The following is a 13,282-nucleotide window of genomic DNA, read 5'->3' as shown; positions in this document are numbered from 1 at the left end:
AAAGATCTATTCAAAGCACAAGACTTTAATGTAAGGAGTACAAAATGTTTACTGATAGGCTTTCATATTCCGTACTGCAACTCATCTTTAAGAAACTACCTCTTGCTGGGAGCTTGACGTTGGGTACACGTGGGCATAATCTTTATGCCAGACACTGGAGACTACCAGAAGGTGGCAGCAGGGAGTGGAGAAAGGGTTGAAAAACTATCACGTACTATACTCTTTCCCTGCGTGATGGATACAATTGTACCCCAAACCTCAGCATCACGCAGTATACCCATGTAACAAACCTGCACATGTGCCCCCTGAATCTAAGATAAAAGTTGGAATTTTAAAAACTACCACTTGTTGCCTTTTATTGTAGTGTCAACAGTTATCTGAAAAAGATATTAAAACACTCTTTTTACCAATTACGTATACATAGGAAGCCAGATTATCTTCATATATTTCAACCAAAAAAGAATAGCGTATGTAAGAATCCAGCTGTCTTTAATTAAGCCAAACTATAAGCAAATTTGCAAAAAAAAAAAAAAGCAATAACACTTTTCTCACCAAATTTTTTTGTGATAGAAAAAAAATAGATTTTTTTTTTTTCTGCTGAGTAGTCTAGGGGAAATTTTAAAAATTTAAATACAAAATATATATTTTTTGAGATGGAGTCTCACTCTCGCCCAGGCTGGGGTGCAGTGGCATGATCTCGTCTCACTGCAACCTCCACCACCTCCCAAGTTCAAGCAATTCTCCTGCCTCAGCCTCCTGAATAGCTGGGTTTTCACCATGTTGGGCAGGCTGGTCTCGAGCTCCTGACCTCAAGTGATTTGCCTGCCTTGGCCTCCTGAAGTGCTAGGATTACAGGCATGAGCCACCACGCCCAGGCAGAAACTATTCTATATGATACTGTAATTGTGGATACATGACCCGATGCATTTGCCAATAATCATAGAACTATTTCATAGCATATAGAATGAACCTTAATGTATGCATATTAAAAGAAATCATTTAAGAGTCAGAGGATCCTGGCTGGAACACAAAATGTGACAAAATAATCAAACTGTATTATAATGTATGAAACAACCTCACTAAAGAAGGTGTAGAAAAAGGTACTTATTTGGGAATGAGTGGAATCTGTAAGACTAAAGGCAAAAGAAAATATACATATGCACTGTACTCTAGTTAATAAAGTTGTTTCTCATGGGAAAGTAGGTTAACAATTCTGATACTGTTATACATGTACACTGCAATTAAATAATTAAGTAAATGTTTGGTATATGGTGGGAACCAAGTATCTTATTGTTGGAGTGGGAGTTTATAAGTAAAGGGAGGAGGGTAGAATGATTCATCTAGTAATGGATTAGAGTTGAGGCACCACATAGGTATTAATTCACATTTAGCTTAATACAGATACAGATGGTTACATACAGAAATATTTATAGGTATGTGTATATAGATGTGCTAGTAAACATATGTGTACAGTTGGCCCTCCATATCCATGAGTGCTACATCTGTGAATTCCACCAACTAGGAATCAGAAAAAAAATGGAAGGTTACATCTCTAATGAACACCTACAAATGTTTTTTCTTGTCATTATTCCCTAAACAAAACAGAATACCAACTATTTACATAGCATTTACATTGCATTACGTATTCAAAATAATCTAGAAATGATCTGAAGTATATGGGTGGGGGTGGAGCACGGTGGCTCACACCTGTAATCCCAGCACTTTAGAAGGCCAAGGCAGGCGGATTGCTTGAGCCCAGGAGTTCAAGACCAGCCTGGGCAACATGGCGAAACCCAATCTTTACTAAAAGTCAAACAAATTAGCTGAGTGTGGTGGTGAGCCCCTGGGAGGCGGAGGTTGCAGTGAGCCGAGATTGCGCCACTGCACTCTAGCCTGGGTGACAGAGTGAGACTCTGTCTCAGAAAAAAAAAAAAAAAAAAAAAATAGAATAGTTTCACCACCCTAAAAAATATCCCATCCTTCACCTATTCAATCTTCTTCTACCTCCCCTCAATCCGCTTGCAACCACTGATCTTTTTACTATTGCTATAATATTGCCTTTTCCAGAATGTCATATAACTAGAATCACACAGTATGTAGCCTTTTCAGACTGGCTTATTTCACTTAGCAATATGCATTTAAATGTCATACATGTCTTTTTGTGGCTCAAGAACTCATTTCCTTTTATTGCTGAATAATATTCCATTGTATGGATGTACCACAGTTTGTTTATTCATTTAACTATTGAAAGATATCTTGGTTGCTTCTCGTTTTTGGAGTTAGGAATAAAATTGTTATAAACATTTGGGTGTAGGTCAGGCATGGTGGTTCATGCCTGTAATCTGTAATCCCAACACTTTGGGAAGCTGAGGCAGGGGGATCCATTGAGGCCAGGAGTTAAAGACCAGCTTGGGAAAAATAGTGAGACCTTGTCTCTACTAAATTTTTGTGTGTGTGTGTGTGTGTGTGTGTGTGTGTGGGAGTTTCACTCTTGTTGCCCAGGCTGGAGTGCAATGGCGCGATCTCAGTTCACTGCAACCTCCGCCTCGCAGGTTCAAGCGATTCTCCTGCCTCAGACTCCCGAGTAGCTGGGATTACAGGCATGCACCACCACTCCCAGCTAATTTTGTAATTTTAATAGAGAAGGGGTTTCTCCATGTTGGTCAGGCTGGTCTTGAAATCCTGACCTCAGGTAATCCGCCTGCCTCAGCCTCCCAAAGTACTGGGATTACAGGCATGAGCCACCACACCCAGCCCTCTACTAAAATTTTTTTAAAATTAGCTGGACTTTTTGGCATGTGCCTGTGTTCTCAACTACATGGGAGGCTGAGGTGAGAGGATTGCTTGAGTCCAGAATGTTATATATATATATGTGTGTATATATACATGTGTGTATATATATGTTTGTGTATATATATATATATGTGTGTGTGTGTGTGTGTGTATATATATATTTTTTTTAGACAGAGTCTTGCTCTGTCACCCAGGCTGGAGTTCAGTGGTACAATCTTGGCTCACTGCAACCTCTACCTCCTGGGTTCAAGCAAATCTCCTTCCTCAGCCTCCTGAGTGGCTGGAATTCAGGTGCACCCCACCATGCCAGGCTAATTTTTTTGTATTTTTGGTAGAGATGGGGTTTCACCATGTTGGTCAGGCTGGTCTTGAACTCCTGACCTTGTGATCCGCCTGCCTCGGCCTCCCAAAGTGCTGGGATTACAGGCATGAGCCACCGCGCCAAGCCCTCACAAGTAATATTTCAAAGGTAATTTTCTGAGTTTTATTTCCATGATAATTATGTCTGCTGTGGGGAAGACTTATACTTTCAAAGAATTTTAATATTTAAATCAATGGGAAGAGAAAACCAGGCAGTGGGATGGGTGTGCCATATCTAAATCACATTATGCTAGTTTGTTTTGCAATGATGTTTTCATTTTTTCTCAGGTATGCCAGCCATATAATTATTATTAATGATATGTTACATTTTTATTCTCTAAAATTATGTCACTCATTTGCCAAACATTTACTGAGTGCTTATGCAAGAGAAAGGAAGGGAAAGTGACATTCATTTTTCTATTTGACACATATTTATTGAGCCTATCTTGCAAAGAGCACTTTGCAAGAAGACTGGGATACAACTTTAGACAAAATCTATATGGTCTCTGTCCTCAGGGAGTTTACAATCTCATGAAAGAGTGAATCTTTAAACAGTTACACAAATTACTCTACTTAAATTCTATGAAGGAAAGGAATGTTATGAGATGTGTCATTATAGAAGTAACTTTCAATATTTTTCTCACCTAATTATCACAATCACTGATGTAGTTTACAAATGAGGAAAATGAGGCTGAGACTGAACTACATGCCAAGGGCCCGAGAGCAAGTAAATCCTTGCAAGTAAAAAACAGAATGTCTAATTTAAGTCTATGTCATTCTAAAGATCATGCTTGAAAACACTGTATTATAGCCTAAATTTCATGAAACTGTGAGGGACAGACCTTATTTTGATTTTATTAATAAGAAAACTGGTGCTGAGAGGAACTAGAACTAAAATCTCTTGAACAATCCCCTTATTTTTCTATTATGTTATAAGCTTCCTCAAAACTTGTATGGTTTGTAAGTTTGATGATACAAACAAACCATACATGGAGAAACTGAATAAATTTTTTGTACTTTAAAAAATATAGGATTGTTGTTGAAACAAGCTACCATTAAGCAAAGTACTATATTTTAACATAATTCTGGCAAAATGCCTTACATCTCTCTTCTTTGCTGATTTTGTTACTTTTCTGTTAATCGCATATTTCATTGGACAAGTCTATTGCTATGGGTGAGAATAAAGAAGGAAACAGTTCTTCAAACAAGCAAACTCACTCTTCATCAAATTATTTTGTGGAGGAAAGTTTCCTGATCGGGGCAGTGGCCTCACGCCTGTAATCCCAGCAGTTTGGGAGGCTGAGGCGGGCGGATCACTAGAGTCTAGGAGTTGTAGACCAGTTTGGGCAACATGGCGAAACCCTGTCTCTACAAAAAACACAAAAATTAGCTGGATGTGGTGGCGCGCGCCTGTGATCCCAGCTACTCGGTAGGCTGAGGTGGGAGCATCACCTGAGCCTGGGAGGCTGAGGCTTCAGTGTGCCAAGATCACACCACTGCACTTCAGCCTGGGCGACAGAGACCCTGTCTGGAAAGAAAAAGAAAAAAAAAAAAAGGTACCAATAAAAATTTCAATTTATGTCATTCAGAATTTCACGGATTTTTTTCAGCTATTGCAGATTCTTCAGATGACTCCATCAATGCAGTAAGAATCTTGAATTTTTCTTTGCAGAGGAAAAACTGACAACATATTAATCTTTATGTGGGGTGCAGATAGGGAAAAGATTTTTAAAAGCACAATAAAAAAAGGAAAGCAAGATTACTTTTATTTTAAAAATCTAGATAGCTCTGCTTAAGCCTTTCTGTTGTCAAGTCGTTTGCGGCAAAAAACAGGGATATGATATAGCAAACAGAAAAAATATGAAAAAAATCACATACATAGTGCAGGAAATATTATTAGTAATAGATTTAGGACAGAATAAATTGCCCAACTTTAGCTTCGTTTATCTTTCTGCTAGAGGATCTGGTGGCCACAACAACTTATGCACATTTTCAAAGATAAATCATGGACATATTTAATAAAGATTACTTCTCTTTTCTTATTACTATCATTTTGCTTACAATGGAGCACGCAGTAACTACCTTCCTTGCCTTTCTTGAGATTCTCCTTTGGCTGCCTACACAGGAAACCAAGGCGGGGAGTGCCACGGGTGATCTCATGCTGGCATGACGTCAAGAACCCTTGACGTCAGAAGGCGGTTGCCACGGACACCGTTCGCCACCGACGGCAGAGTCGTGAAACCCCATCACTACTACACTCGTCTCCGTTTCGGCCTCTGCAGGGTGTAAGCTGCTAAAGAAGCTTCAACCTTAAGGGGGCCTCAGGGAGAGAGTTGTGCTGCTGCCGCCGAGAGCTCCACCTCCGTGGCTCTGGGTCCGGGGCCCCGGCCTGTGGCGGCGAGTGGCGGCCGCTGGAGACGAGCGGCGGCTGCAGGCGGCCCGCCCGGGTCTATCTCGCTCCGTGCAGGGCCGGGAGAGGAATCCGCCATATTGGAGCCGGGGCCGGAGGTGCCTTGGAGCCGCGGCGCGAGGCTGGTGGAGGTGGCGGCCCTGGTCTGGATCGGGGAGGAGTCGGCTCTGCCCTGGCCCGCAGGGCTGGGGAGCTAATGAGGCGCTTCGGCTAGTCTCCTCCCCGCCCACTCCCTCCACTTTCTGCCGCCGGGACCCGGCTGGGAGCCGGCTGTGGCAGTGGCAGTGGCAGTGGCAGCGGCAGGATGTTCTCCAAGAAGCCGCACGGGGACGTGAAGAAGTCCACCCAGAAGGTGCTGGACACCAAGAAGGACGCACTGACTCGCCTCAAGCACCTGCGCATCGTCATCGGTGAGGAGCAAGGGGTGGCAGCGCCGAGGCCTGGGTTGCCCGGCCTTCCCTTTCCTGGGAGCCCCTGCGGACTCTCCCTCGGGACCTGGCGCGGTGCAGGAGAGGGCAAATCGTAGCCTCTGCGGAGACGCGGGAGGGTGAATAATTCGGAGAAGCGAAAACTTGGCAGTTGGCAGCACTAATTACGGTTAACGCAGGAATATCTAATTTTGAGTTAATAGTCTGAATTCATTTTTTAAAATTGGTATTACTGTAAAAACTTAGATCTTTAAGGCTTTGCGGGGAGACCTGGCATTGTGGATAATGGTGTTTATAGGATATGTTTGCCAGATGACTACTGCCAACCCCACCCAAGTAAAAAGAAAAATAAAATCCTTTCTCAGACAATATAAACCTTAATCTTTCAAGTTTCTTGGCAGATGAAGACAAGGAGGAAGCAGTCACACCTCTTTGGGAAGTGGGTGGTTCCCAAAAAGCTGTGGGAAGGAACCCCGCCCTTTTGTTAATGCACCTTGTTCATCACTAGTCATTTAGAGGGAGAACTATTATAGGTAGTTTATCTCATCCTTTGCTTCTCGAGAATTGTATATAATTCTATTTTTATTTAATTAAAAAAAATTTTTTTGTACCGTCGTCTGCCCTTAAGTTCTGTTTTGCTGGTAGACCAAACAGTGCTCTAAGTTTTGAATATAATGTTAATCGACTCTTTTGAATACTTAGTCATTTGGTAGGCTGGTAAGGGTTGTTATAATACTTATGGAACTTATGGTCCAATAAATGGATTTTTTAGATGAAGACATTTGAGATGAAAAGGAAAGTTATTTTGCCTGTGTTGATACGTAGAGTTAATGGTAGAACTGGCTGAAGAAGATGCATTCATCCAGATGCCTGAATCCTAGTTCAGAGTTTATCTCGAGCTGTCTTCCTGATGCGTATTTGTTTTGGAAAGTGATGTTTATTTAGTGAAAAAAGTAAGTCCCTTATTTGAGGTACATGTTTCTCTAGTCTACTGTTTACTCATACCACCAGGATACCACCAATATTACCCATTTCTATGATGCTTTACTGTTTACAGTGATTTCACGTAAATTATGATAATCCTTGCAGTAACTCTATAGGTAGGTATTATTATTCTCCATTTTTTACAAACAAAAAAGCTGAAGTTTGGAAACATCAAGTAGTCAGCCAGCTACTAGGAGGCTGAGTCAGAACTGGAACCCAGATTTGTGTCTCTAGTTTGTTTTTTTTTACTCTTTCTACATTTATGACAGCTAATCTTTGTCACAAGTAAATTGTATTTATTCCAGTGGAGTAGTAAGAAAGCAGTTAATCCAGTTTAGAGCTATAAAAAGCTCAGTTTTCAAGAAAATATAAAGCTTCTAAATATAGTGGAGATTGTGATCTTTTTGTTTTCATTCTACTTGAGAATTAAGCCATTGAAATAAAGATTTAGCTGGGAATAGGACACAGAAAGTTAATATGTGAATGCAGGAGAGGGACCACAGGTAATGGCAATCTGAAATTGAACACTTAATGGAGCTTGACACCTACTTGGGATAAGCTGTAGGTTAGGTAACGGCACAGCTATAAAGTTGAGTTCCAATAAAGTATTGAGATTTCCTAAATTAAGGGCTATACTTTATTTATAGAATGGTTAAGGAATTATTTATATATACTTTTTTGGCATAGAGTTTTTTTCCGTCTGGGAGACATGGAAAATTAAAAGATAAATTAAGAGAGAGGTCACACATACAAGGTATTTTGTAGGACTTAGCTTGCTTGGTTTGAAAACAAAACAAGTCTTTTATTGTTGTCGTTATTTTGTTGGAAATACACTTAATGTAATTTCTAAGAAAAGGAATGAGACAAAGTAGAATGACAAAAACTAGTGTCTTTTAGAGGTCTGCCAGTCAGGTATTTGATTTTGCAGATGGAAAAGCCAATTTCAGTCTTTTTTGGAAGAAGGTACAGGTTTTAAATAAGGTAAACACAATGAGGAAACTAGTTTGCAGAGTAACTGAGTATTGCCAGTTACACAGGCTTTTGATTTTTGTTTGGTCCCATAGTTCATATGGGACCAAACAGAACTGCCATTCACTCAGAGTACTTATAGGAGGATTCAGTGCATCCATATGTATGAGAACATAATCATAATTTAAATATCCGCTGTAAACTTTTTTCCTGGCATGTGTTCCCACTGTAGGACAATCCAAGTTAAATTTATAGAACTTGACTCTGAGGATTTAGATTTAAATCTGGTATGTTTATTGATATTATTACATACTTGATTTGTAGAAACTAAAGTCAGGGTTTTCTTAAAACAGAAAAAAAAGCCTTGTCTGGTTTCTAAAGCTGTTGTCCTTTCTACCTACCCCCCTCACCCATTTTACAAGTAATGGTAATGATACTATAAATTAGCACATGTAAATTGGCTAACATAATATTTGGCATGTAGTGGGTATTGACTAAATGTTAGTTTTGTTTTACTTTAAAGTTAACAGTTCTGTCCTCTTGATGTAAAAATAAAAAGATAAGTGCTTATTTAGCTAAAAATATATTATTTATTGTTAAATAATTCTGACAGCTTTATTGAGGTATAATTGGCACATAGTCAATTGCACATATTTAAAGTACATAATTGAATAATTTTTACATATGCATATCTCACGAATAACAAAGATTTAAAATATCCAATATATAGATAGTGACAATCAGGATAATATATGTATAATCAGCTGGGTGCCGTAGCTCACGCCTGTAATCCCAGTACTTTGGGAGGCTGAGGTGGGCGGATCACGACGTCAGGAATTCAAGACCAGCCTGGCCAACACAGTGAAACTCCGTCTCTATTAAAAATCAGGCATAGTGGCACGCACCTGTAGTCCCAGCTACTTGGGAGGCTGAGGCAGGAGAATTGCGTGAACACCAGAGGCGGAGGTTGTGGTGAGTCAAGATCACGCTACTGCACTCCAGCGTGGGCAACAGAGCGAGACTCCCTCTCAGAAAAAAAAAAAAAAGAAAAAAAATATGCGCGTGTGTGTGTGTGTGTGTGTGTGTGTGTGTGTGTATATATGTAAGTATGTATAACCTCCCAAAGTTTTCTCATGCCCCTTTGTAATATCTTTCTCCCATCCTAGTTGCACTCTCCCACCTTTCCTGAGCAACCAGTAATCTGCTGTCACCCTAGATTAGTTTGCATTATCTAGGGTTTTATATAAATGGGATTATACAGTATATAAATGGAATTATCCTGTACGGTCATTTTATGTTTGATTTCTTCTGTTTTTTTTTTTTTGAGATGGAGTCTCACTCTGTCACCCAGGCGTGATCTTGGCTCACTGCAACCACTGCCTCAGCCTCTTGAGTAGCTGGGATTACAGGCGCCGCGCCACCATGCCAGGCTAATTTTTTTTTTTTTTTTTTTGTATTTTAGTAGAGACGGGGTTTCACTGTGTTGCCCAGGCTGGTTTTGAACTCCTGAGCTCAGGCAATCCACCTGCCTCAGCCTCCCAAAGTGCTGGGATTACAGGCATGAGCCACCGTGCCCGGCCTTTTTTTTTTATTTCTAGTAGAGATAGGGTTTCACCATGTTGGTCAGGCTGGTCTTGAACTCCTGACCTCATGATCCGCCTGCCTCAGCCTCCCAAAGTGCTGGGATTATAGGTGTGAGCCATCGCACCCGCCATTATTCACAGTTTTTAAATCCATTCACTTGTTGATGGAAATATGGGTTGTTCTTGGCTGTTACAAATAAAGCTGCTGTGAAAGACCTATGCTTTATTTCTCTTGGATAAATACCTAGGATTGAAATGTCCGGATCATATGGCAGTTGTACATTTAGCTTTGTAAGAGATGGTCAAATTGTTTTTCACCATTTTACATACTCACCAGCAATGATGAGAGTTCCAGTTCCTACACATATGCACCACCAGCACCAATCAGTATGGCCAGTCTTAATTTCAGCCACTCAGCCACTCTTAAGTGTGTACTAGTTATAATTAGTAGTTCCTTGATACCAAATCTCTTTTTTTTTTTTTGAGATGGAGTCTTGCCCTGTCTCCCAAGCTGGAGTGCAGTGTGCAGTGGCGAGATCTCAGCTCACCTCACCCTCCACCTCCTGGGTTCAAGCAATTCTCCTGCCTCAGCCTCCAAGTAGCTGGGATTACAGGTGGGTACCACCATGCCTGGCTAATTTTTGTACTTTTAGTAGAGATGGGGTTTTGCTGTGTTGGCCAGGCTGGTCTTGAAATCCTGAACTCAGGTGATCGGCCCACCTTGGCCTCCCAAAATGTTGGGATTACAGGTGGGCGTGAGCCACTGTGCCAGGCATCAGATATCTTTTTATTGTACTTGTTTGCCATTGTATAACTTCTTTGATGAGTTTGTGTTTACATCTTTTACATGTTTTTTAATTAAGTTTTTTGCTTTCTTAATTCAGTTTTGAAAGTTCTTTAGGCCAGGTGCAGTGACTCATGCCTGTAATCTCTGCACTTTGGAAGGCCGAGGCAGGTGGCTCACTTGAGGTCAGGAGTTCGAGACCAGCCCAGCCAACATGGTGAAACCCCGTCTCTACTAAAAATAACCAGGTGTGGTAGCACACGCCTGTAATCCAGCTATTCAGGAGGCTGAGACGGCAGAATTGCTTGAACCTGGGAGGTGGAAGTTTGCAGTGAGCCGAGATTGTGCAGCTGCACCCCAGCCTGGGTGATAGAGTGAGACTCTCAAAAAAGGAAAAAGAAAGTTCTTTATATTCTGGATACAGATTTATCAGACACATGATTTGCAAAGTTTTTTTTCCCAGTCTTTGGACTGTCTCTTCATTCTCTTAAAGTTTTCTTTGAAGAAGTTTCTTTGAAGAAGCAGAAATGCTTAATTTTTATTGTCTATATGTCAATTTTTTCTTTATGGTTTTTGCTTTTTGATTTTGTATCTAAAATCTTTGCCTAACCCATGCTCACAAAGATTTTCTTCTTGCTTTTTTCTAGAAGTTTTACAGTTTTAGGATCTATTTTGCTCTGTGATTCATCTTGAGTTTTAAGCTATGGTATGAGGTGGCTTGAAGTTTATGTTTTTGCATTTGGATATCCAGTTGTTCCAGCTCTGTTTGTTGAAAAAGACTATCTTTACTGAATTGCCTTTGTACTTTTGCCAAAACTTAGTTTTCCAGAAATATGTATGGGCCTATTTCTGGACTCTATTTTGTTCCAGTGATCTGTTTATCTTCGTTGGTGCCAGTACCACAGTGTTTGATTACTGTAACTTTATAATAAATCTTGAAATCAAGTAGTGTTGTCCCTCCCACTTTGTTCTTCCTTTTCAAAGTTTCTTTTTTTTCCCAAATGCCAGGTCCTTTACATTTCCATATGAACTTTAAAATTTGTTGAGCTTGGTGTGGTGGCTCACACATGTAATCCCAGCACTTTGGGAGGCTGAGGTGGGCAGATTGCTTGAGCCTAGGAGTTTGAGACCAGCTTGAGCTTGGACAACATGCTGAAACCCCATCTCTCCAAAAAGGAAAAAGAAAAAGAAAAAAAGCTGAGCTTGGTAGTGTGTGCCTGGGATCCCAGCCACCTGGGAGGCTGAGGTGAGAGGATCACGTGTGCCTGGAAGGTCGAGACTGCAATGAGCTGTGATGGCACCACTGCACTCCAGCTTGGGTGACACAGTGACTGACACTCTGTCTTTTTTTTTTTTTTTAAAAGGTGGTCAATTTCTTAAAAACCCGCCACCACCACCACCAAAAAACCTATTGGGATTTTGATTGGGATTATGTTGAATCTATAGATCAGTTTGGGAAAATTGACAATATTGAATACACTGATTCATGAACAAGGCGTTTCTCCACCTACTTAAGACTTCTTTAATTTCTCTCAGCAGTGTTTTGTAGTTCAGTGTGCAGGTCTTACACATCTTTTGTCAAACTTATCCCTAAATATTTTCTACTTTGATCTTTTATAAATGTTACCTTTATATCTATTTCTGATTGGATCTCATATCGGGAAATACCATTGATTTGTGTATATTGAGCTTATGTCCTACAAACCTGCTGAACTGACTTAGTTTTGTTATTTATTTATTTTTTTGAGACAGAGTCTCACTCTGTCGCCCAGGCTGGAGTGCAGTGGGATGATCTTGGCTCACTGCAACCTCCGCCTCCCAGGTTCAGCAATTCTCCTGCCTCAGCCTACTGAGTGGTTGGGATTACAGGCACGCACCACGAAGGCTGGCTGATTTTTGTATTTGTACTAGAGACAGGGTTTCACCATGTTGGTAAGGCTGGTCTTGAACTCCTGACCTCGTGATCCACCCGCCTCGGCCTCCCAAAGTCCTGGGATTACAGGTGTGAGCTACAGTGCCCAGCAAGTTCTGTTAGTTTTTTGTAGATTCTTTTGGATATTTTTCATAGAGAATCAGTCTAAAAATATAGTTTTACTTCTTCCTTTCCAATCTGGATGCCTTTTGTTTCTTTTTCTTGCCTTACTGAAGTGACTAGAACCTCCAGTATGACATATACTAGAAGTAATGAGAGTGGGCAGTCTCATCTCGTTCTTGATCTTAGGGGTAAAGCAATCGATTGATTTTTTTTCACTGTATAGTATGATACTAACTGTAGGTTTTTTGTAGATGCCCTTTATCAGGTTTAGAGAGTTTCATTCTATTCCTGGTTGGCTGAGGGTTTCCCAGGAATAGATGTTGGATTTATTGAATGCTTTTCTGTTTCTGTTGAAACAGAAAAAGGTCTTTTTTTATCTAACCTAATTATGCCTTTTAATCGAGATGTTTGGATAGGTACATTTAACATGATTGTTGATATGGTTAGGTTTGAGTTTGTCATAAACAAGATTTCATCTAAGTTGTCAAATTTATAGGTATAAATTATTCATTATACTCTCTTATTATCCTTTTAATATGATAGGATTCATGTCCGAGCGTAGTGGCTCATGCCTGTAATCCCAGCACTTGGGAGGGCAAGGCTGGTGGATCACTTGAGGTCAGGAGTTGGAGACCAGCCTGACCAACATGCTGAAATCCTGTCTGAACTAAAAATACTAAAGTAGCCGGACCTTGTGGCTCATGCTTGTAGTCCCAGCTACTAGGGAGGCTGAGGCAGGAGAATCACTTGAACCCAGGAGGCAGAGGTTGCAGTGAGCTGAGATTATGCCACTGTACTCCAGCCTGGGCAACAGAGCGGGACTCTCAAATGTGTGTGTGTATGTATATATGTAGTAGGACCCATGGTGATGTTATCTTTCTCATTTCTTGTCTGATAATTTGTCTTTCTTTTCCTGATCAGCCTGACTAGAGTCTT

General features: G+C 40.6%; 1 protein-coding gene across 17 annotated transcripts in view; it reads left to right on the top strand.

Moving 5' to 3' along the window:
* The first annotated feature begins 5,401 nt into the window (after window positions 1–5,401).
* RALGAPA1 (Ral GTPase activating protein catalytic subunit alpha 1) overlaps window positions 5,402–13,282 on the top strand; it is a 275,889-nt gene continuing 268,008 nt past the window's right edge. For 16 of the 17 annotated variants that reach the window (XM_077940906.1, XM_001088633.5, XM_015143575.3 and 13 more), the window contains exon 1: window positions 5,402–5,973. In XM_077940906.1, coding sequence (XP_077797032.1) covers window positions 5,868–5,973 — 106 coding nt within the window. In that variant the 5' untranslated portion in view covers window positions 5,402–5,867. Of the gene's footprint in view, window positions 5,974–10,013; window positions 10,142–13,282 lie in introns of all 17 variants that reach the window. The other variant, XM_077940901.1, reaches the window with a different exon arrangement.

The sequence above is a fragment of the Macaca mulatta genome, chromosome 7 (assembly GCF_049350105.2).
Source record: "Macaca mulatta isolate MMU2019108-1 chromosome 7, T2T-MMU8v2.0, whole genome shotgun sequence".
Lineage (NCBI taxonomy): Eukaryota > Metazoa > Chordata > Mammalia > Primates > Cercopithecidae > Macaca > Macaca mulatta.
Note: the sequence above shows the minus strand (reverse complement) of the source record. Positions and strands in the feature narration are given on the sequence as shown.